At 41.7% G+C, this 25,095-nt stretch overlaps 3 protein-coding genes across 6 annotated transcripts; all 3 read right to left on the bottom strand.

Annotated features, from left to right (window-relative positions):
* Positions 1-3,991: 3,991 nt before the first annotated feature.
* Positions 3,992-5,618, bottom strand: LOC308126727 (uncharacterized protein). Its single transcript, XM_080491303.1, has 2 exons — positions 5,075-5,618; positions 3,992-4,815 (listed from the first exon to the last, which is right to left on the bottom strand). Exons 1-2 carry the CDS (start codon positions 5,561-5,563, stop codon positions 4,468-4,470), a joined length of 837 nt encoding a protein of 278 aa, XP_080347429.1. The 5' UTR covers positions 5,564-5,618; the 3' UTR covers positions 3,992-4,467.
* An 860-nt stretch (positions 5,619-6,478) lies between these two features.
* lnc.lemp (lncRNA encoded micropeptide) lies at positions 6,479-8,413 on the bottom strand. Of its 3 annotated transcripts, none has more exons than XM_080490847.1 (2): positions 8,188-8,413; positions 6,479-7,360 (listed from the first exon to the last, which is right to left on the bottom strand). In XM_080490847.1, exon 1 carries the CDS (start codon positions 8,359-8,361, stop codon positions 8,191-8,193), a length of 171 nt encoding a protein of 56 aa, XP_080346973.1. In that variant the 5' UTR covers positions 8,362-8,413; the 3' UTR covers positions 6,479-7,360; positions 8,188-8,190. The 3 variants fall into 3 exon arrangements, 2 of the variants coding, with proteins under 2 accessions (XP_080346973.1, XP_080346974.1); XM_080490848.1 differs by having other exon boundaries at positions 6,711-7,360; positions 8,143-8,413; XR_013936445.1 differs by having other exon boundaries at positions 7,221-7,360; positions 8,139-8,413.
* Positions 8,414-9,627: 1,214 nt separating this feature from the next.
* scml4 (Scm polycomb group protein like 4) lies at positions 9,628-16,471 on the bottom strand. Of its 2 annotated transcripts, none has more exons than XM_080491173.1 (6): positions 16,261-16,471; positions 14,977-15,179; positions 13,961-14,090; positions 12,916-13,122; positions 11,832-11,971; positions 9,628-11,492 (listed from the first exon to the last, which is right to left on the bottom strand). In XM_080491173.1, exons 2-6 carry the CDS (start codon positions 15,172-15,174, stop codon positions 11,367-11,369), a joined length of 801 nt encoding a protein of 266 aa, XP_080347299.1. In that variant the 5' UTR covers positions 15,175-15,179; positions 16,261-16,471; the 3' UTR covers positions 9,628-11,366. The 2 variants fall into 2 exon arrangements, with proteins under 2 accessions (XP_080347299.1, XP_080347300.1); XM_080491174.1 differs by having other exon boundaries at positions 9,713-11,492; positions 12,916-13,119; positions 16,261-16,445.
* Between the last annotated feature and the right edge of the window lie 8,624 nt (positions 16,472-25,095).

Genomic DNA, 25,095 nt, shown 5'->3' with positions numbered 1-25,095 from the left:
ATTGTGACCGAGCAAGAATTTCTGAGAATAATAGAAGCTAGTTTAATTAAAAGGACTAATTTTAGGTCTCAAAATTGATCAAACATGCAAACCCTTGACAGTTATTACCATGAAGTAAACTCAGTAATACAATAACTAGGAAGTCGTTTTATATGATTCCCAATCATGAGACCATTACCTGGGAAAACCAATAAATCCTTAATTATTTTTTGTAAAATGCCCATCATGCCACATGACATGTGATCCATATCTGTTCCAAAGACGTTGCCGGTGTCTCGAAAGTGCACGTACTGTATGTGCCAACGCGATCTGTCTGTGTTCGCCCCTGTGTTGTAGTGCCAGCCTGTCCAGGATAAACTGCGTCTCCAGCTATACTCAGCAGGGATTGCTTCAAGTCCCCTGCAACCATAAGTTACATGAAAAAAAAAAAAAAAGGAGAGGGCAGATGGATCTTATTGGTAGTTGGTTCTGTTTCCTGTCCTACAGTGTAAACTACACGGTCTCTTCCATTGTGTCCAATGGGTTAGTACCACTGCCAATCTGCCAATGACACACTGCTCAAATGGATTATTCGAATTTTGTTTGTTAGCATTTTAAAACCCCCAAGAACATGAATTATTTTTGACTCGGCTGATCTCTGAGGTTTTTTTAATTCCTACAAACTTGAACCGGAACCCCGTCAGTGAGATAGGAGGTTCAAATTTGTGGATTTGAGGACAACGTTCTCACTGAATGATTTAGTGCACTCACTGGATATCCCATTCATTTGATTATTATAGCAGACAGTAGTTATATATATATATATATATATATATATGTAATATTCACATCCTCTATGTGGTAAAGTAAAGACTTTTCAGAAATAAAGAAATTGCGTTCACTAAATGTCATTATTGGATGTACTTTGTGTTTAGACCTCATTATGGAAATAAATTCACATGCTTGAGACTAGAGGCACAAAACCTTTTTCCCAAAAACCCGATGAGCAAAAAAAACAAAACATCATTCGTAATGGAGAATAAAAACAAGCTATATGAAACATATTCACTCGTTAAACGCGCCGTGTTTGATTCGTTAAGCTACAACCTTGTAACTGGAAAATGGTCAAATGCTCAGACTGCAATGATTTCAGATGCATCACTAAAGTCACTGAAAAATGCTGTTTTCAGCAAGTAATCAGGTCATAACTTTAATATTCTGATATATTTGTGCTTAAGTGAGTCTCTCTGTAGGCAGGATAGTGATGCAGCGGTTTGCAAGATCCCCTCATGGTCTTTCTGTCTGCATGCTCGTCCCAGGTACTCCTTCGACAGTTAAAAATCATGCTGGTAAACCTAATGAGCGATTATATATCGGCTGTAGGTGTGTGTACAGTGTGTGTACGTGTAACCTGCCACTCGCTCTGTACGGGCGAAGATACGGCTCACGGTTTTTAGTTTAACGCACCCTCTCCTCCGCTTTTTGAGAATATACAGTTCAAGTGAGCCTTCCTGACAGTTAGCATTCACACTGAAACCGTGAACATCAAATACTTTTTTTTTTTTTATTGAGTGTAGTCTTTAAACGACAGTCTCTATAAATCTCATCTCGCCCTCGCAGTGCTCCAAAGTATCCTAAACGGTGCTTCACACAATCAGTATGAGTAATCGCATGTTAACGCGATGACATTAGCCTTAAGCCTACAGCACAGTTGACCTTTACGCCGTCTTCATGCCAGATGTGCTCAATTCTCTGGGACGGCTAAAGCACCGTAGTGGAGACTTTTAATTATTTACATGGTATTTGTAAAATCAAGCATTTATTCTGTCTCTGTCTCTCTCTCTCTCTCTCTCTCTCTCTCTCTCTCTCTCCTCGCTGTTTTGCAGTCCCCCAATAGCCAGAGGGCACAATCACACAAGCAGAAAGCCAATCAGCAAGCTTATTAAACATGACACTCACTGAGCACACTCAATATAGACGAGGGGCACAGGATCTAACGTCTACGTGCCAATTAGAAAAATCAGATCAATCATAGCAGTCAATGTGAAGACTTTCTCACTCTTTTTCTTTTTTTTTTCCCCCGCCGCCTCCTCTTTCTGCCCCTCCATGCACATCATCTCCTCTCGTCACTAAACCCTCCAGTCTCCTTTGAAAATACTTCTCAGCTCCACGCACCAGTGCTGCTGTTGCACACAATCACACACGGCTTGGTACAAAGTAAACAAGGAATAGGCGGTTGCAGTACACACACACACACACACACACACACACACACACACACACACACACACACACACACACACACACACACACACACACACACACACACACACACACACACACACACACACACACACACACACACACACACACACACACACACACACACACACACACACACACACACACACACACACAACTCCAGAAAGCTATTCATCACAATTTAGCCACAGCATTAGACATTGAGGGACAATAACACCCCTCTCCAGAATACCATCCACCACACAAATGGCGACACACTCCTCCTCCCATGACACTCATTTTCCTCTCCATTTGTCAACAAACTCTCTTGCACGTTTTAATTCCTTCTGAGCCGTCATCTGTCTTTTTTCTCCTCCGAATCGAGGCGATGCCATTCAAGTGAATTTTTAAGAAAAGAAAAAAAAAAAAAAGTCAAAACTGAAAAATGCCTCAGTATGTTTTGTTGTAATGACAGTCTATGTATTATACAACTATATTACAGAATACAGCCATAATGAAGCGTTTCATCTCCTTCGTGTGAAGTGTTTGTGATGTTTGACACATTTCTGATTGTACGCAATAGTTAGGCGGCCGTGACAAGATTTTAAAGAGATTTTCACACAAATGAAGAGGAAAGTTCTCAATATCAGAGAATATGACCAAAACTACTACTAAAATTGCAGTGCAATGATTTAAGTAATTAAGGTTATTAAAAGCACCAATTAAAAGTCTAATTATGACTTTCTAACATAATGTAGTAGGTCATCTTTTTAAAATGTATTCATGCCTCAAAACAATAGAAAGATTAGAAAGTTTTTTTACACTTTCTGAACGTCAGTACATAATATTATTAGACCTTCTGATTCCATATTCCTGTATGCGTTGAGATTGGGAAGAGAGAGGGGAGTGAAAAAATATTTACCTGTCAGCTTAACCTGCCCCGATCCTCTTTCCGCACTTACCCCACCTTCAATCTCATCAAAGCCACCAATGAAGTGCTACAGGGGGTAGAAAATGACTTTTTAAGGTCTCGTCAAAGGCTTGTTGAGACATAGTAATGGACCCGCACGACTGGTGATGATGAAAAAGAGAGACCTCCTGACAAGGATCTAATTTCAGAGCCAGTGAGCAGGATGCTGTAGGCAAAACGTTGCTTCATGAGCACCGAGTAATGAAGAGCACCAGCACCACCTATAGACCGTGCATGTATAGGAACACATACCACAGACACAAGAACTCTGAATAAATATAAAATGTAAGTGCCATTTTGTGTTATGACGGTGCAGATGCACCATGGGGTACATACACCAGCCATAACATTATGACCACCTGGTATTTGCCGTGTGGGCTCCTCACCTGATAAGAAGGTGAGCTGGGATGTCAGGCATCAAGATTTACTAGATCCTTTTAGTCCAGACAGTAGTTTAGATAGCATGTGCATCAATGAGCCCCGGCTGTGGCTGTCCTTGAACTTTTTGTTGACTCTTTTTTCTGCCTCATACCAATCTAGGTGGACACAGTCCACTGCAAACTGGGAAGATCCCACTAGAGCTGCAGTTTTAGAGACGCTCCAGCTTTCCATCCATCACAATTCGAGCTTGACCTTGTCAAGCTTGATGAAACCTCGACACATTTTTCTGCTTGTATATCAACTTTAAGGACAAAATGTCCACTAACAGAGCCTATCCAACCCACTAGTAAAGAGACACTAGTGGCTTTAAAGTTGTTACTTACCATCACAGCATTCGACAATAAAAGCAACATGTTATCTGAGACCAATGCAATCCACAGCTTTTTAATTCTGATGTATATCATTTACTTCCAACCACAACACCTGCTTCATCCAGATTAGAGAAGGTAACTCAGACAGCACTGGTCAAATGCAGGTCAGTAGAGATTGTAACAGAGAGAGAGAGCGAGAGAGAAAATCACAGCCAATCAACCGTCATCAATGAAACAAGAAAGCATATCTAAGGATTGTGAGAGAAAGCTGTAGTGTAAGAGACCCCAACCGATGCCACACAAAACCAGGTCAGCTTCAAAACACTGTGCCACCCTTCAAACACTTATTTAGTTGGTCGTATTGAGATCTTTACATTCCGTTTTCAAATAGCTTATGTTCTTGTGCTCGCACATCTTCAAAAATGAGTCCATCAAAGCCTAAAGAGTCACTATCTCCTCAAAAACTGTAGTTCTCAGACTACTGGCATCTTAGAGGCGCAGAATGCAAAACGGGATGCAGAGCCTTCATGTATCTGGCTCCTCTTTTATGTGACCAGCTTCCAGTTTGCACCCATAAGGACCTTTTTCTTCATACGTTGTGCTGTAATGTGGTGGTGAAGGAGGTGAAGGAGGTGCAGGTGGTGCGTTCACCACCTGCTGCAGGAGAGCAAAGCCGGCACTTATTGTCTCGGTGAGCCTATCCAGTGTATTAGCGACTCGCTGAAAGTTGTCAGAGGCCTGCTTTTCGGCGGTTTCCAGGATCTCAACCAGTTTCCTTTTCATACGTTGGTCCTCTTCTAAGGCATTCTGCCACTGGACCTTGGGTGTCAGTCTCCTCTTCAGCCTCTCCGGCCGGTGTTGCTTCAGTTTAGGCTTTACAAAATAGACAAAAAAAAACAAAATACAATATTGAAACAGGTCAACGTACAGAAGTATTGCAGTGAAAATGAACTTGAAACCAGTGGAAAAACAACTTCGCACTGGGGTAATGTGTCTTACTTTAATTGCAAGGAAACATCTTTGACTAGAATTGAGACAGATGTTATTGCAATAACTTTTGAATCCAGACTTTGAGATTATAACAACATGTTATAACTTTACAACTGAATAAACGTTAGAAATTAATACATACAGGAAGCAGGTCTTTCCTCTCCTCCTCGATGGGGGCCACACCTCCATCCGCTTCTGTTGATCCGGTACCGGTACCGGTACCGGTGACTCCCGGCGTTGACGAGGCCGGGGAAGTCGGGTGTTGTGATGGCGAACCGTCCAGGTCGGCACTCGAACCGCCCCACAACTGCTCGCAGAGTTCAAAGTACAGCAGAACCACTCGGCCGTGTCCATTCCTGCGCCCGGAGTCAGTCGCAGTTCGGTACTTCCCTCTGACCGCCTTCAGCTTTGTCGTGAGGATGGGTCGAGTCACATCATGCTTTCGATGGGGGAAGTCCTCCGAGGTCTCTGCTGGGTACTGCTCCAGGAACAGCTCCAATATGTCCAGATATTTCGACTGGCACGACTCCCAGTCGACACCTTCGTGGGCTTTATTTGCTTTGTACTCTAATGCCACGTTTAAGAGAAGCTCCGCTTCTTTATCACTCCAAACAAACGAACCATGCGCCATTGTGGCCGCAAAATCAGTAAATAACTCGCGCTACTCATGACGTCGGGCTTTCTATAAGATTCTGATTGGCTGGATTGACTGCACGCTTCTTGTTACACTGCCCCCTACAGGTGTGGCATGCTCATATCTGAACCAGGAATATGTGGGTCCATGTAAACGAAGTTACTTTTTGTAAACGTAGAGGGGGGAATGTCCGTATTTGTAAAAACCCTGGGACGAATAAACATGGCTGCAGTTGAGAATTGTTTCTACCTTTAATATCAGGATATTTCCTTTTTTCCAGAGTTTATAATTAAGGTTGGCGCACGTGACCCTGGGAAATTTTCTACTTAAGTTGCTATAGGTTTTCATAGCTAGAAGACCTACTTTTATGCACAGAGCTTATCTTCATACATTCATAAACTTTATGTATCTCCCTCTCCAGTCCCTGTATACAATCCTGTAGGATCTCTGCAGCAATATAGAACTGGAAGTTTGTGATCTGTGCCTCCTAAAGCCATCACAACCTGCAGCGACTGGATTAGCTTTCCGTCTGATAACACCTTGTCTGTTACCTTGTCGTCTCTGTACTGTCATTTTTTCTTTTACTATCCCCTAACCACCAACCGTAACAGCACAAAGCCAGCACCGCTGAGTTTTTCCCCTTCAGTCACCGATGTAAGATTGTTGGGTTTTTCTGAAAAGGCGTCATGAAATTGCCATTTTAAGTAGCATTACACTCATAAAAAGGGAGGGAATAAATATTATCGGTAAAATTCTCTCTTGATCATTTAGTTTTGTTTCTTTTCATCAAATAAACAGCATGTTAAAATGTATATTACCCTTTTTGTAATCCACCTTTTGTGCATTGTGAACTGAGCTTGGCTGAAACACTGAGTGAGACATAATGGTAAAGATGCTGGATTGACAGAAGGACAAGTGTAAATGCCTTTAAATGTCTCGCTGGTGTCCTGCAGTTTCACTTTCATCCAGCAGGTGGCACTATCACTCAGAATCCAAATATGTAAACGTATTAAAAGGTCTAACATTGGAGTTAAACAGGCATCAGATCAAGTTCATCTAATGACATCTTGATTGACATGATGAACCAGACTGTACCTCCTAAAAGTGTGGCTGCAGCTTGCATAGTATTACTCAAATTATTTTTCTCACGTTTCTTTTTAATGCCAATTTAAAGTCAGGGCAAACTCATCTTACAACGTCTGAAAAGGTTTTCACTTCATCATTAAATTATAAAGGTTGTTTTTTTGTTTTTAAAGGGATAACCTAGTGACAGTGGTGCGATGCAAAATCATTCTGAAATGAAACTAGTTTCTGAAAACAGGTTTTTCTTGTGTGTCTGACACAACAGGACATTACTGATATTTTACCGAACAGTGCTTCCATATGGAAATACAGTAAAACATGGTTTATACAGGGGATATATACGTTTATATATATCACAGTTTATAAAGTTATTGCTGGTTTGACCGTGGTTAGAAACTACAGAAGGGAAAACTGGAAGGATCAATATTCACCCAACAAATGAATAATAACATTATAACACTGAAAAAGAAACATAAGTCTAGTAAATAGATTCCTAATGGCTACCAACACAGAAAACCCACACTCATAACGGTGTCAGTAGACAAAAGATGCTGCCTGTGGATGACCACTGCTTGTGTTTTCACAGAGCTTGGCAAAGGGTTGCAGAGTCACTCAGGTTGTGCAGCACAGCAATGTTCCTTGCACAGATTTCCCCCACAAGGACGGACCATCCAGGATCCAGCAGCTTGAGGAAGGAGACAGCCCCAGAACCTGTAAGTAGAGAATAATACACGGATTACACAAAGAGCGAGGGAGGTGATCATATTAAAAAAAAATATATATATATATATATATATATATATATATATATTCTGTGGAACACTCATTAGAATACCAGAAATGTAAAGTTCCACTGCATAGTGGTGTAGTGGTTCGCATCGAGATAAAGTCACCAGTTTGAGTCTACGTTCAGTCTTTCTGTGAGCAGTTGCTCAAATATGCATTTAAGTAACAGCAGGAGCACCTTCAGCTAATACAACCAGATGCACCACAGTGCCACACAGCTTTCCTTTTTTCAAGTTATATGCAACTTAAATTGCATATTAACATCTATGTTTGTCGATAAGAAAGAATTCCCTTATGATTATATTTGTGTTGACGATATTAATTTGGGAACATGTGCCACGTTTGTTCTTTTCAACTTCAATAAAGTATACTGATGAAAACAAAAACAGGATCCTTCCTTCCTGTGGCCATTAAACTATATAACTCCTCTTGTAGCTACTGTTTGCTGTGTTTTCTGCAGTTAGTCATATAAATATTTCAAATGATTGAATTCTTATCCTGTCTTATTTGATATTTTAACTGTGTGTGTTGTGAGACAGATGTGTGTGTCCTGTGAGAGACAGGTGGCAGGTCCAGACATGATCAGCTGATCCAGAACTCCACGTTACATCATCCACACACCATAAATCATGCACACAAACAGGAAGAAGAAAAAAAAAAAAAAAAAGGATGTTGGACATTGTGGAAGTGAAGATTTACTGACCAACCCCATCAATCTTCCCTCCTGGCTGTCAGGACCACGGTGTCTTTACCGTTCAAGCCAGGTCCAGTTTCTTCTGTGTTTCTGACAGTTTGTCCTGGAGCCGCTTCTTCCTCCAGTCCAGAAACTTCCTCCTCATGCGGTTCGCCTGCCAGCCGGCCACGAAGCCGCAGGCGAAAGAGACCGCCACGGCGACCTGAAGCGTCCTGTCCGATATGTCTGCCATGTTCACCTTCTGTGCGCGGACCGACGCGCACGTTCGTGTCGCCGCGTGTGTGTGTCATTCAAGACCAGGAAGGGAGTCACGTGGATTCGCGCGATACTACAGCAAATCTCGCGATATTAGAAGTAATGTTTATTTTTACTCGCTTGTACGGTGCACATTTCAGCTAAATAGACAAAAGTGTCGAATTTGTCTTAATGTCGAATTATCTTGCTTTAAACACCGTACGATCTCTGGCTCTACCGGGACTCGAACCAACACTCCCACGTTGATCTGACTTTTCTGTATGAGTCAGAGAACATTCGTCATACACCAATCACTGATGCCGGTGGAAAAATATGACAACACCATGTTAAAAAAACAAGAAAGTAGAGTTGTAACATCTTTTATGTTTTTCTTTTGAAATGCGGGTATAAATGATATATATAAAATAACTATATACAGGGAAATAAACCCAAAAGGATCTCTTTGCAATGTCCTCGCAGACATACTTGGCAGGAAATTAATAATATTTCACCCTGAGAAGGTCATCAGTCCATCACAATACAAACACTCCTTCACATGCACACCCCGAGGCAATTTAGAGTCACCATTTAACCTCATATGCATGTTTTTGGACTATGGGAGGAAATTGGTGTACCCTGAGGAAACAAACACACAGACAGGGAGAACATGTAAAGTCCACACAGAGAGTAGGCCAGCATGATATTCTCACTGTGAGGCAAGAGCGCTAACCATTAGTGCAGACTCGCTTCTAAAAACCAGTTGACACAATGTCTTCCTTTATAACCAGTCTCAAAACACTTCATTCCCCTGTAGGACACAATTTAAAACACAGCTAATTTCCTTTTTTTAATTATTGTATGTGCAGTGGAGTAGTGATTAGTGTTCTTGCGTCATAGCCTGGTTCAAGTCTAAGTTGGGCTTGGGGGCCTTTCAGTGTGGACTCTGAATGTTTTCCTTGTGCATGTGTGGGTTTTGTGTCTCCCATTAACCACAGTCCAAAAAAATGCATTAGTGACCATAAATTCAATGTATGTGTGTGCGTGTGGTTGTCTGTTTCTTTCTGCGTTATTCATTCAAGTTTTGGCTTGTCTCACTTTATTGTACCGCTGCTACTTAAAATGGTCAGATATTCCAAAATAAGTCCAAAAAATATATAATTTTGCACAGGAACGATTCAAAAAAAGAAAGATATTTTAAATGAATGATAACAATTGATTTGATGTAGGTTAAATAAAGCTATCTAATTGAATTAGTTAAGTTGGTCAATGAAATGCAAACATTTAATAAAGCCCGCTGGGGCTAGAAACAGTGAAGGAACACAGAAGTACCTCACACACAGACACACACGCCATATTTCAGATTGTTTATCGTCCTTAGACAAATGTATAGAAAACACACCAGACACAAGAGATTAAATGAATAGCAAATACTTTGAAAAGCACTTTCAAAAGTTTAAAAATGGCACGTTCGATCACAATGTCTACAAGTTGTTTGTACAACAAACCAAAAGCGTATTTGGCAGCTGTATTGTCCTGGTCTGCTCAAGAAAAGCAGTGTATAAAGAAAAAAAATCATTAATGCTTCAGAAGTTGAACAAGATCATTTGGGGTTTTTTTGCATTTTTTATAACCTTGAGATGAAATACTGTGTAGTCATGATGACATCTGAACTCAAACTGACTCAAGAAAATGAAAAAAAAGACTCATTTTAACGTGTTTAAGTCTCACAAAATGCTGATGAAATGTTCAGATGTGGTTACAGTGTTGTGTATTGTGGTTGTAGTGGCAGTGATCGACTCTTATTGTGTCAAACTCAATAGAAAACAAGAGAAGCCAACATTTTACAAAGTAGCTTTTTGTCCCCCCCAGATATTATGAGCACCATGGAATCACAGGCACTTCTGATTGGTGAAGCATCTTGTCATTCCCGTTTCAACTGAACTTATTCTTTCTGTTACCTGGAATAAGACATTCACATTAAACATGGAATCCAACTTTTAAACGGGCTGAATAAACATACAGTTTCACAGGAAGTTCCTTTTGTATTGAGAACCGTTTTCTGTGCCTGTTCATACACATTTCAGGATCAGGGAGACTTAAAAAAAAAACTTTTTCACAAAATTGCACTGGAATTGGGTGTATTTGGTTTAGATTTCGAAATAAAACAGGAACGTAATACCGTGGCTGCTGGTCGCAGTCAAACATGAACACTATAAAGCAGGAATGGACAACTTTGACCATTGTGAGGGCAAAAAGAAAAAAATCATTTTCACTTTGAGAAGGCCAAATTCTTGTCGAGCACCTCTACCACAAGGACATATTGGGATTAATTCACCTTTTTTTCTTCTTTTTTTTTGGTAAATTCTAGTTCATTTAGATGTATTTTTTTTTAAGGTTTTATTTTGCAGAGGATTTACAATTAAAATGTGGTTCAGATTACTGGCCTCCGCTCATAACCCATGTAACCGATATCATAAACATTTTTGGAAAATAGCTTGCAGGCTTGCAAAAAATGGGGATTACTGACACTTGCCCATGTCTGTTCTAGATCTATAGAAAACAAAAAAACATCTTAACATGTCCTCATAAGATTAAAAAATACCAAAAAAAAAAAGGAAACATGAAGGACACTGAGCTCCTTATGATCCCTGCTTGTGGAGGTATTAGGAGGTGAATGTCGGTGACTACCATCAACACAAATACATGACGTTGACAGTCATACAGTCATGACAGGTACATATTTCAATATGCACTAGCTGCCTTCAGTCTGGATTCAAAGTATTTACAAGGTAATGCCTTCCAGGTATCTAGAAAACAAAGAATGGGAAGTTAAATAACAGCTTTCGTAGTAAATAACCATCGTATGTACAGTAACGATGTTACGCCGTGTACAGAGTCTGGCTCAGAGGTCGTTCTTGACGTACTGCTGACTGTTCACAAAAGCTTGAGGGATTCAGCACCGGTCCAGTTTTAAAAGCGAGGCGAAAACACTGCGCAGTCACATCACAACCGATTCTGTCTGAGCCGGTCGATGTGGTAACAGAGTTTGAGCGCAGGCCCCAGCTTCAGTCCCAGATATTTCATCATCATCTCGCTTTTCAGCAGGAGTAAAGCGTCGCCATCGATTTCCTGAAACACAACACGGAGCGCCGTGACCAAAACACCCGAAACATCAAGCTCATTTCATCTTCTGATCAGGCTCTAATCATCGAGTCCTGCACTGCCTGAGGGAGGCAGCAGAGTTACTTATTGGGAGTTAAAAGCGTCACATATGGCATCTTTGGGACAGGCTTTACTGTCTTTAAAAGATTCTGTAAAAATATTCCTTGATGGAAAAATTGAGCTGCAGGTCAGACTTTTTCTTTTTTAGAGTAAAACTCTTGAAAGTATTACCCTATCCAACACCCATTGCATATAAAAAATACCATTCCAGACCATATCACAAGCCACTCCATTAAGTGGACTTACATGCTTCCTGAAGGTTTCAGCATGGGGTCCCAGAGCTTGAGGGTCAGCATCTTTAATGAACCAAACCACGTCTTCTACACCCCAGCTGGACGGGTCCTTACCAGCGGGGCGCTTACTCTCACCGGAGTCTGGGCTGTAAGCTGCGAGGCGAGAGAGAGAGAGAGAGCACAGCGGAGGGAAGATTTTATGCTCAAGCAAACTAAAAAAGACTTTTAGTTCCAGAGTGGAGAAGCACAAAATATATCTTTTTTTAAAAGCCTGGAAACCAGGAGCCACATTATAAGACTTTTCAAATGCTAGACAGAGTTCATTTTTACAAACATTTAAATTGTCCTCTGTGATGTGATGTTTGTGTTGATGCTCCTCAGATTGGTGCAGTTATAGGGCTTCTGAACATATTCTCTCACTTCTCAATTACACCAAGTTTAGGGAAGGGATAAATAAATAAATAAATAAATAAATAAATAAATAAATAAATAAATAAATAAATAAATAAATAAATAAACATGCACCCAAATAAATAAATGAATGAATGAATGAATAAATAAATAAATAAATAAATAAATAAATAAATAAATAAATAAATAAATAAATAAATAGTCGGGTGGAAAGTGACAATACACATTGAAAAAAGTGACATTGGACTCCACAAAGGGTCGTAACATCATAAAAAGAGGCAAATATTACTCATCTGCTGAAGATCCTATTACATAAAAAGATAAATAGTTGGGCCTGTTTTTGTCTTTTATCTACTGCCATTCATTTATCTCTTCATCTGTGTCAAATATTTGTTTAAAAAATGACATTTTGAGATCAAACTCGCTCCTCCTCTCTTCCACTGTCATAGTGTCAAATGTCTGATGACTTCCAATAGAGATTAAAATGCTGCTGCTGTTACACTAAGGATTTCTGAGGCATATCCTAATTTTCATTTGTAAATATGTGTACTTTAATGAATGTACTAGTTTTACTCTTATATCACTGATAGAGATCTAGATTTAGAGAAATCCTTGCTGGGAACAGGCCTCCCTCCTGACCTTATCAAAAAATAGAAGGAAAAACAAATAAATAAAAACAGCCTCACCGTTTCTGTTTCCGTCCTGAAAGCTCGCTGGGCTGGACGCTTGCCTGCACAGGCCGATGGGAGCCGAGCAGCTGCTCCCGCGGTACGAGTACTTATTCTGGTACTGTGAAGTCATGAGGTTAAAGGCAGAGTCAGTCGGATCTACAGCGTAGCGCTTGGAGTCCAACGGCGGCTCGAAGGAGAAATCACCTGGCATCGGTGTCTCTGCTGGAGGAGAAAGAGGCACAAGACGGCATTTTTGAATAATTTAAGTGGATTTTTACATACAATATTCAACGGCGGTTACATGTTTCAATGCAGAAGTAATCTCCAGGTTCAGCCATGTTTAAAGCCGTGGCTGCTTGTGACAGTGTTTGGGTGGAAATGGATGAGAAGAAGTAAATAATTCCTCAGAATCTGTTTGCCTTTGTGCCAACAACTTTTCAGCTCATCAATAATGCAGGTGGCCTCCTGGTTAAGCCAAAAGGTTAAAATGATTTCATTCTATTCAAGAAATATCAATTATGTTTGTGTTTATTGGTATACATTCCTTGTTGTAAAGGAAGCACAGTAAACAGTGAACCCTCAGTCATACGTGGTCTCAACATGCAGCATGAGCCGTTTCCCATCCAGCAGCAGACTCCGCTGTCATTGGTGTATTCAGAGCACAAAGCAGAAAGTCATCACGCTGACACTTGTAAAGACAGAAATGTGTATTTTAGCCCTGAATTACAGCCACAGGCAAGGCTGGGAAGCAGGCGGAGAGAAGAATTGAGTTATAAAAAAAAACACCACAAGCTGGGTGCGCATAGTGAATGGAGAAATATTCGGAAATATCTGTCCTTCCCGTACTGGAGGTGAAAAATCTGTCTTATTCTATTAATGTGACTTCATTCACCACAAACTCTCCGGACATTAAAAACTGCGGATTTCTGACTGTCTACAAACGCAATGCAATGACTTCAGTTGTAAATATTCCTCTGTCGAGCAGCACTGCTCAGAGGGAGGAAGACGTAGAGCCATATCGGTGTATTCATGAAGGTGTTCAGACGAAGGTCTTTGTTACCTGTTAGGACCTGTGGTGTGGCTGAGTGCGGTACAATGGCAGCGTCCTGCGGGATGGAGCCCATCTCGGGCTCCGGTGTGCTGCCAGGGGGAGAGTTCGCTAATGGAGACATCAGCATCCTGGGCTTCAGCTACACACACACACACACACACACACACAACAACATGGTTACGGGTCAGATTATACACCAGGCGAGTTGTTTCGTTATATCAGCTGGAGCAAGCCAGAGGAGCACAACTAATCATAACAGATATACATAATGTAGAGAAACGTTGAAAAAATATGTTTCAAACTGGAAAGAGTAAAACAACTTGAATCAATAAAACAGTAATGTACTCACCAATAGCAATATATTTCCATTATCATTTTTTTATTATTTCTTTTTCTAATAGTAGAGGTGTAAATTGACTTTATAACACACTGTTGTGACCTCAGAGCGCTCACTTTGAATATCCTTCTTTCAGTCTCTCTCCTACTATCTATTCCTACTCGCTGCTCAGTTAAGTTGAATATTCACTAATCATCTGAAAAAAACACATTATAGAGCTGCAGGATATTAGATGACGTGCCATTAAGAAAATATTATTGGGTAATGACATAATTACTCATGAATACCAACAGTTAAGGTGTGAATGTCTTTGGGACTAAATAACTGTGCATCTTGCATGATACTGTTTATTGGAAATACACCAGAGATTGTTATTGTTGCATAGAATGAATAAATGAATAATGCACAATATTTTGCCAACAATACAAATAACTACAAGTTCAATGCTAAAGACCAGTTTTCAAAGTTCTAGTTGGACGTATGCAACATGCATGAAGACAAAAGAGATGGAGATCAAGACACTGGGTCAGCAAAACCAAAGATAAGCAGAACGCCAACAGCTGAAAATAAAGAAATCCAGGTCTGTAACACTGCTACATGAAAATACGACTCTCCTTTGGTGAAGGTGAAGACTGTCTGAACCTGGTGATCTAGTTTAATCTAATAACTAAACCAGGCACTGACTGACCTTAAAGCCAGGCTTCCTGCCTCTCTTCTTGGGGACTTTGAGTGGCGACAGCGGCTCAACATAGCGACTCTGTAACTCCAGCTTGCGTACAGGAGGCCGTCCTCGCTTCCTGCCCGGCACCTTACCCTGGGGCCCCACCATGAACTGAGGGCCGAGAGTGGACGTCTGCATCTGCGAGCTGGCGGGAAAGCCACTCATTAGACCTGAGAGGCGGCAAGACCAGAGAGAGAAAAAACCGAAAGTAAGAGGCGTCAGCGTTTATAAAGCTCACAACACTGGTTCAGCAGAGCTGCAGCGGAAACTTTGATATGCATTTGAGATTGACTGCATATAGACACACACACACACACGCACGCACATCAGCACACACACATATAAGCACACACACACACACACACACACAGAAATTCGTGGAAATAGAAGAAACAAAGCCACATCAAGCTTTGTACTACTCTGCACCCCTCCCCCTCTACAGCTGCAAAGATTGCAATAAATATCATTACTGCACTGAGAAAGAGAAAGAGAGAGCGAGAGAGAGACAAAGCACCCCCCCCCCCCCCCCCCCCCCCCCCCCCACACACACACACACACACACACTCACACTCACACAGGATGTGAAAGCAAAGCACATACACCCAGAACACCCACACAATCAAACAATCAATGAAGTGGACTGTCTGCATGGATGCAAACACATATCAGGAGTTTGCAGCGTTTTGTTTTTTTCCCACTCTGTTCCTTTCATCCAACACGGCCATGACTTTCACAATACATCCCTCTTCATCTATTCTGTCTTCTCTCTCCCATTCATGCAACATAATCTCTCACCTCACACGGCCTCTGAGCGCGGCGCTGCTGAGTGCCGCGCCGATCACCTGTCATCCCACACAAGTTGATGCTCCACTAATGAGAAGTACTGACTGAGTCGTCCTTTTTGTTTTGGTTTGTTTTTTTTTATTTGAGGAAAACACCACACTGGTCCAACTTGACTCTATTGCGCACACACACAGACACACACACACACACACACACACACACACACACACACACACACACACACACACACACACACACACACACACACACACACACACACACACACACACACACACAGTGGTGAAAGGACATTTTATTTGTGACTCCTCGTCACGAGCAGAGATTAAGAACGGACCGTGTGAATATGCGTGAAGCTGCGTCCTCCTTTTCAGCAGATTATGACGAAGACATTTTTTTTAAAAAGCTTCAAATTGAACACGAGTTATTGTGAGAGAAAATAAAGCCTACCATGCACACAGCTGTCTGGTAGTTGTGTGTCTGTGTGCTGCTTCACTCCAGCAGCAGGTTTGAGGATGTTTCCCCCTGGTAAACGTTCCTACTCCAATAGTCTGCTGCTGCTTTTCTCTGCCGCTCACACACTGTCAAGACACCGGCAAACTCTGCATGCCTGCTTCTCTCTCTCGCTCTCTCTCTCTCTTCCTCTTTCTCTCTCTTCCTCAATCGCCGAGCACCCCCTCCTCCTCTCTTCTACCCTAACCCCCTTCCTGTGTGTTCCCCTTTCGGTCGTCATGGCAACACGCCTCTAACATCCCGCGGCAGGCGGCAGACGTGCTGAGCTCAAAGCCACGTCTGTGTGTGGCTGTGTGGGACTGTAATGTAATTACAGTTGCTGCAGTTCAGGGTTTTTTTTTTTGGTTTTTTTTTGGTTGTTGTTTTTTTTTGCAGCCTGTCTTAAAAAAAAAAGAAGAAGAAGAAGAAGCTTGAGCGGGTGACAAGGGATTCAAGCTGTGCAGTGTGTGGTGCTCCAAGGTTGATGTTACAAACTGTAATCTGTACTGAAAATGTTCTTTCTTTTTAATGATTTTCAAGGCGCAAATAATTACGCATGATGTAATATGGAATATTTTTCCATCATAATAATTATACAAATTGAATACTTGTAAAACACACTGGCTCTAAAGCAAAGAGGTCAATTTTACACAGAAATAATAACAAAAGAAAAATGGCAGAAATAAACCGTCTTCTCTTCTGCTTTTGAGTGATAATCCACCACCTCCCAAAGCTCTTTGACTGGCGCGTCAAAGAGCTTTTATTTATAAGCTTTTGCTTCAGCTGTAATGTATGCAGCTTTAGTTTTATATATAATGGGAAAAAACAGACACAAAGAAAGAAAAATTTTCAACCAAATCCAACGGCCGTGTCTATTTTCCCCATTGAAAAAATAAAAAAAATGTATTAAAAAAAAAAAGGATTATTTGCTCTTCGGTTACAAGTTGAACTCTGGCTTTTCCAACCCCGCCACCATATTGATTAGTTACGCGCAGGTTGCTTTGCTGATTCCTATTCAAGACCGTATGTGGGTTTTAACACTCAATCAGAATCAGGTTAACCTTTGAAAGGGAGGATCAGGCGCCGGCGTGCCCCCCGCTCCAGGCCCACGGCCTCTGCCAGCATGTAAAGGGATTTGTCAGGAGTCGGCTGTAAAGCACTCGCTCACAAGCAGTTTTTAACAGGAAGTGTGACGGGCCAGACGAATTGCAGTGTTTCATTATGTGAGGGCGACACGTGATAATAATAATAAGAATTTTTTTTTTTAAAAAAGCGACAATAAATGGCAAGGTCAGGACAAGAAGGCTATAATACATGCTGTAGTGCTGGCACACATCCACAGTGTGTGTGTGTGTGTGTGTGTGTGTGTGTGTGTGTGTGTGTGTGTGTGTGTGTGTGTGTGTGTGTGTGTGTGTGTGTGTGTGTGTGTGTGTGTGTGTGTGTAATAGACCCATAAATCATAAAAGTAATTACACAGTGTGATTAATCCTGATGTCCCTCCTCAATCAGTCCCGTCCTATTACAGCGCATCACATTACAGTCAGAGACCGACTGAGAGCGAGCAGATAATCATCTCTTACTTAAAAAGGATTGGATATTAGGAGGGAAGCCCATTAACACTGACTGACAATGTCAGACAACACCAGTTTTTGCAGGCGAGGGGCAGGATCTGCGTCATTGCACCTCACACTGGCACAATACGTTTGGGACCACAGCCTAATTTGTTTATGGCTAATTAAGTAATTAGGTGATCGGTGAACCCCTGTGCATGATTTGATTTAGATTTTCTTTCTCCAACTGAAGGATATTGCCCCCTTTTGGAGGTGGAAAACCTGCAGGAGCCCGACGTTGGAGCCAGAGTGATGCAGCAATGATCAGCAATGATTAGCATAACTTAATCACCAGCTTCGGGGGGATGTAGATTTGTATCTGTTCTCACTTATGCAAAAAGGAAGCGGCCATTGGCCTCACTGAACTGCACACACAATTTACCAAATAATCCAATATGCCACTTCCATCCACACACAAGGAAATGCACGTATACAATAAGTGCATCTTAACTAAAAACAGCATACACTCTCTAATCAATGTAACAATGAGGGATCCCCCCCCCCCCCCCCCCCCCCCCCCCCCACACACACACACACACACACAGATCCACCCCCGAATTTATTTACAGCTCAGGCAGGGTGTCGTCATGGTAACAGACAGTGAAATCGGATCCTGTGCCGGAGTCATGTGATACGGTAGAATAAATAAACACATAAACAACTATGTGTGTGTGCTTAATAGGTATATGCTCTCTCTCTCTCTCTCTCTCTCTCTGTATCTCTCCCTCACTCACACACACACACACACACACACACACACACACACACACACACACACACACACACACACACACACACACACACACACACACACACACACACACACACACACACACAAACCTGCGGCCCCTCCTTATCTCCATTCAGCACCTTAATAACACCACACACTTGAGAAGAAAAGGGAAGGTGAGAAGGGCTGTTCTTTTCACCAGCTTTGGGGGTCGGAGGGAAAAAAACGAGAGAAATCTGGTAAATCACATCCATTAATATTCAAGTGTTCTCTCTCTCTCTCTCTCTTTCTCTCTCTCTCTCTCTCTCTCTCTCTCTCTCTTTCTCTCTCTCTCTCTCTCTCTCTCTCTCTCTCTCTCGCTCCTCCAGACACCCACGCACACTCATTAACACACATTTACCAGTAGACACACCAGACTGCACATTTTTCTTAAGAGGCTTGTGTTTCATTCAAATTGCATGAACAAGTGAGGAGAACTGTTGTACTGTGCTGTTCTCAAGTTTTATGTGGCGGTATCTGGAATTTACTCAGTGTTTGCTGTTATGTTGTGTTTACTGTGTTCATTGATTCCTACTTCCCGTGCAGGCGTCCACATCCCGGCTCCTCAGTCTCTGTCCTGCTGGCTCGGAACTCTGCAGCCTGGTCCACCAGCCGCCAGCGGCTCCGCCCCCGGTGGTCCAGACGCAGCCGCAGTCGCAGTCGCAGCCGCAGTCGCAGACGCTGCCGCAGACGCTGCCGCAGACGCTGCCGCAGACGCAGACGCAGACGCAGACGCAGACGCAGACGCAGACGCAGACGCACACCTTTGCTGAGGACACCGGGCCGCCAGGCAAGAGGAGGCTGAGGAGGAGGAGCCACTTCCAGGTGGGAGGCGGGACTGAAATGCCACCTCCCTGTCAGTCTCATGCCCTCACGGCCCGCCAGAGGACAGCGAGGGACATCACTCTGGAGGAATGAAGGAAAACCAATTACATGCATTATAGAGTCTATAATCCAACTTATGATCACCACATGATCCCTCCTGACGGGGACTTACACACTGGGCAGGTCACCAGGCCATAACTAAGAGTTTAGATCTCGGCAATGAAGCTCAAACATGGACTTTAACTTCAGGAACAACACTGCAAAATCGCATATGCAATAAGTTTGTGGCCCTATTAGACATCATGCAAAGATATTTATTCAAAGTCCTTAAGTTGAAGGCAGTGCTGGCGATAAACATCAACGTCTCTGTAAAACAAAGATGGAAGCCATAAACATACATCACCCGAACAGTTATTAGACAGGTTATTTGTTAATTACCTGTTGTTAAATTGTAGAAAAATCATGCTAATTAAATTCTCAAATTGTCAGGTGCGAGCTCGCGTCGTAGTCGACACCCTACTTAAAAACCACTCACAGCAAATTGATTTGCTCAAACTCACAAAAAGAAATTGTGTGTGAGGTGACACACTTTTCACAATCCTTTAAAAAAAAAATAAAAAAAATTATAATTCCATTTATTCCGAATAAATCCAAGTCTTTTAAAAACATTTAATTAAGACCTTTGAATCCTCAAACAAAAATATGTGTGGAAAAAAAAAGCCTGCAGACAAAAGCACTGAAAAAGAAAAACTGAGTGGAAGATGCATTTAAAAGACCAAAATGAATTGGGGGGAAAAGTGGTTGAATAATTACACCAGCGTGTGTTCAGAGGTTAAAGGAATAAACTGGAGGCTAAAGCGGGAACAGGGCTCCGCTAATGATAAAAGTATTGGGGACAATGTGCCTTTTGTGTTGCAGAGTGAATGCAATTTGGCCTCCGGGGTGCTGGATTCACTGATTAACACCAACTAACTGAGCTTCACTGTCCTCCGTATCGAAAAGTGGATGAGGAAGGGAGGAAAAGAAGCGAAAAAACTCGTTAGAGTTAATGAAAATGTTCACACTATCGCCCCAGTAAAACCATGCTGACGGCAGATCTTACGCTTTGGCGCCTGTTAATTACTATTTACAGTTTAGCAAAGAGCTCGGATTTATTTATCAGGCTCCAGCTTTTGGGAAACAATGCCTTGCAAATTTAGCTCCCGTTTTCCTCCAGCGGGTTAAATTCTCATCAGAATTCACCAACAAAATCCAGCAGGACTGCTAATGCACTCTGTCTAGTAGAAAAACACATTATTGTTTCACTCGATGAAGATTTTCCGTGACTTTTGAATCGTCAGCAAACACAATTTGAGAAGAATAAACGTCGCCAGTGGGTGGTGAAAAGTCATCGCTCCGGCGACATACAGCAGATTCCAATTCTTATCAGATATTTTGACTGAGCGACCGTAATTAACCTTCGACCTCTCGAGCAATTCGACTCGAGAGAGAGGTGGGAGGGGGATATCCTTCAGAGGGGCGGAACGAGATAAACTGCACTCACAAAGAGATTGAAGCATTCTCTCTCTTTTTTTTTTTTTTAAATATCCACCACATCTCTCCACACGTTTAACTCTATTGATGTCAGCGTCAATCAAGGATAACGAGACTCTGCAGCCGTGCAGGCTCCTGTGTGGGATTAAATTCACGTCCAAAACAGCTCCAGGTGATTTTCTGATCCGTTGAAGAATAACGTAAGTCCTTCCCTTCCCCTCCGGTGAAACTGCTGAATGCTCGCAGCTTTTAAACAATAAGGCCAAAGTGCATTCGTGGTTAACGCTCATCTCATGGTGAGAAACTTCCTGGTTCAAGTCCAGGTTAAGTTTTTCTTTTCTCTGAATATAATAACTACACATACTCCAGATATCCAAAAAAAAAAGCCCGTGGACATTTTAGTGGTGATACAGCCAGCCGTCGTAGAGCGACTTCAGACAAGTGAACGTGGAAAATAGAAATAAGAAAGACAGAAAAATAGAAAAGGTCAACAAGTGAAGGAATCCAACAAAACAAAAAAGACATTCAAATGATTTTGCTGTATAAATTAGATCCAAATTAAATACATCTGATGTATGTTTAGCACTGAAAAACACTCGAGGCTGAAGTATAAATGAATAAAATATCAAAGATGCGGAAAACAACAGAGACAAAAAGATGAGCTCTGGAGGGAGAAAAAGCACAAAGCAGATAAAACACTCCTCAGATGTGATCACGGAGTAGATGAAAAAAAATCGACACACAACCTCAAAAAGTCACGTTTACCTAAAAAAGTCTGAAACATCAGTTATGAACACATGAGCACACACACACACACACACACACACACACACACACACACACACACACACACACACACACACACACACACACACACACACACACACACAGTAAAAGAGCTAGAATAAAGGATATGTTAGATTTGATGAAACTCAGTGCAACGCTACACCCCCCCCCCCCCCCCCCCCCCCCCCACACACACACACACACACACGCTCTGGGTCCCATAAGAGTAAAGAACTGCTTTACCTCGCTATTCGACCAAAACACTTGTCGCTTGGAGCGACGCCAGGAGAGATTTTTATCATTTTATTATTTAACTAAATCAAACCTGCACAGACACACAGTAATTCATACTCATACACACACACACACACACACACACACACACACACTAACACACACACACACACACACACACACACACACACACACACACACACACACACACACACACACACACACACACACACAGACACACACACACACACACACACACACAAACACGAGATGTGAAAGACACAAGGAGAAAGTGCTTGAGAGTCTTGAAAAAAGTCTTTCCGGTGTGTGTTGATGAAAGAGTAAACATTCCTCCATACAGGTGGAATGTCTCTGCTACTATGTTCCATGTTGGGATGTTTGTCTTTGTAAACAAGTCAAGCCATTATCAAATATTATTGATTTTTTTTTATGTTTTAGTTTTCAGCATTTCCAATATCCAAGTGATTTGTTATTGTGATATCCAAGAAATATCCAATAAGGAGTCAAATTAATATGTGTGAACTGAATTTTCACACAGTGCAGATAATCTTTGACATGCTGATTGACTCTTGCCGTATATGATTTTCTGGAAAAAGTGTTCATAGGCCTAATTGATCTCGTATATTATAAAGGTAACGACCATTTATCCGATATGTAAACATTGACAGAATCCATTGCTTCCAGGATATGTGTTAATAAACAGGCATGAACCTACATTTTATTTGCACGGAACTATTTTTCCAACAAGTAACTGTGCAAAGTCTCTAAAAGAGAGTTTGAAAGACAGAAAGCTGTTTTCATTGCCAGGTAATATCCTCTGTAATTCTGGTGTATCCGGTTCAGGGCCTTTCTCTGCTGAGTTTGCATGTTGTCCTGTGCACGCCTGGGTTTCCTACACGTGTTCGAGGCTCACTGGTGACTCTGAACTCCTGTATGTGTGACTGCTTTCCCCTGATGTCTGGCTCCAGCACTCTGCGACCCAAAGTCGAATACAGTGGAAGAGAAGATGGGAGAGCGAAGTGCACTAAAACCTCTGCAAAAAAACTTAACTGAAGCAAAGCAAACTTTTAAGAACATACATGGAATTTTAGGAGCTAAAAAGCAGCTTTAGCCGCGCAGCCTGTTTAAAGAGACGCTTTCTCATTGTGATTGATGTGAAGGCCTCTTCTAAAATCCAATAATGTGCATCAATGGACACATTATTCTAGATGGAAAAGCTTTCTGAAACGTTGTAAAGGTGAGGAAAAGGTCAAGGTCAGGTGGGCTAAGTTCCTCATTCGTTCTGCTTAAAGTGTACTTTTAAAAGAGTAGACTTCAGTAAAAGAGAGAATTGAATTAATCAAATTTAATTGGATCACATTGGCCGTAATGCTTTTAATCACACGTTGATTGACAATAAATTGATTGTGTTCAGCTTCAATGTCTCATGTGTCATTCTCCATCTGTTCTTATGAAATTGTGACTATATGAAGTAAAGCATTGATACATGTTCTGTTGTTCCCAGGTTTCAGTCACCAGGCTGAGGTCACCAGTTTTGCTGTGAACTCCAGTGAACAGCAGTGTTGCATTTTAAAGCCTGTTATTTAAACAGTTTGTATTTATGGATGAATATGCGGTTTATGCTTCTTTCAAAATAAAGGTTGAAACAATTGCATGTATATTAGCAATTACAACACAATCACTGCAGATTACATCAGTTAGAAATGTCATGAGAACATTTGACACTATCATCCGTCATGTCAATGTGTTTCTAACCTTGCAAGTTTAACTGCGGATTATTAGAAATAAAAAGTTGCTCTGTTAAATGACGGCTGGAAGTTGACCGCATTTGGTCGACTGTGCAGGATATTTACCAGTCATCGGCGGGGATCCATGTCAGTCTGAGCACAGGGTCGGACTCCCCAGGTCCGGGTGGGTCCCGGTTCCACCGCTGCAGAAGAGGCGCCGCGCCGCGCGCACAGCGCGCCTCCGGACGATCCATAGGAGTCACCCTCACCGGTCCGGACCGGCAGTCAGGAGTTTACATGTCCTCGAGGGTGCAAGTTGAAGACGATGATAGAAAAGGAAGCTGATGTGGATCATTTTCCAATCTGATCTGATTTCCGGAGGCAGAGACGGTAAATAAAAGAGGTCCAGCCTCCTGTGATCACATTAAAACACTGTGCGCCTCCTTAAACTTTACTTATCGGAGTTCAGTTGGTTAAAATACAGAATATATGACAATGACACTCAAATGAGTTATGCCACCAAAATCTGCCACTACAAATGTCAATTTTAAGCGAAATGGAATTAGTTTATTATTTAACTGACTTTTACTATTTTCTTTGTTAAACTAAGTTTAAGTAATTTAATGAAATCAAATTATAAAATGTTCACCCGACTACTGGCCCAGAAGGGCGACCTTTAGGCTGCATTTACACGACAAAGTTCAAAACTGACAACACTACGTCCTTTAAAGAAATGTGCTGTTTACACAACAGTGGCAGACGCGCTCCCAACGATGTAGTTAGTATGTCCACCCACGAGAGGGCGATGTTGCTTGTTTTTGTAATGAAAGCAGACATACTGGTGTGCAGAGAACAAGACGCAGACAAAACGTCAACAAACTTGAGATTACCCGACATTGGTATGGACAGATGACGAATTGGATGCTATTAGAGGAGAATCTCAACTATAAAGCCACCAGTTATTGATTATATAACTAGAATACGTGCCACTAGGGATGCCGCCATGTTTGTTACTCACGCATGGGTAGAGCTATTTAACGCGGTGGTGCGCATGCGCAGTAAGAGCGCTCGCTGCCGCCAAATTTTGCATTACACTCGTTTTCGTGTAAACTGGTCCTTCATCGACAGAATTCTTGATAGAATACTCGATTAGTAAAAATAAAACATAAGTGATGCCCTACCCAACACCAAATTAAAGTTCTATTTTCACATCACACACACAGCACTGTGAGGTTTGGACTCCTGAAAGATGTATATCCACAACTTAAGTGATGACAGAATGAGAAAA

Source organism: Lipophrys pholis, assembly GCF_963383615.2.
Source record: "Lipophrys pholis genome assembly, chromosome: 21".
Classification (NCBI taxonomy): Eukaryota; Metazoa; Chordata; class Actinopteri; order Blenniiformes; family Blenniidae; genus Lipophrys; species Lipophrys pholis.
Note: the sequence above shows the minus strand (reverse complement) of the source record. Positions and strands in the feature narration are given on the sequence as shown.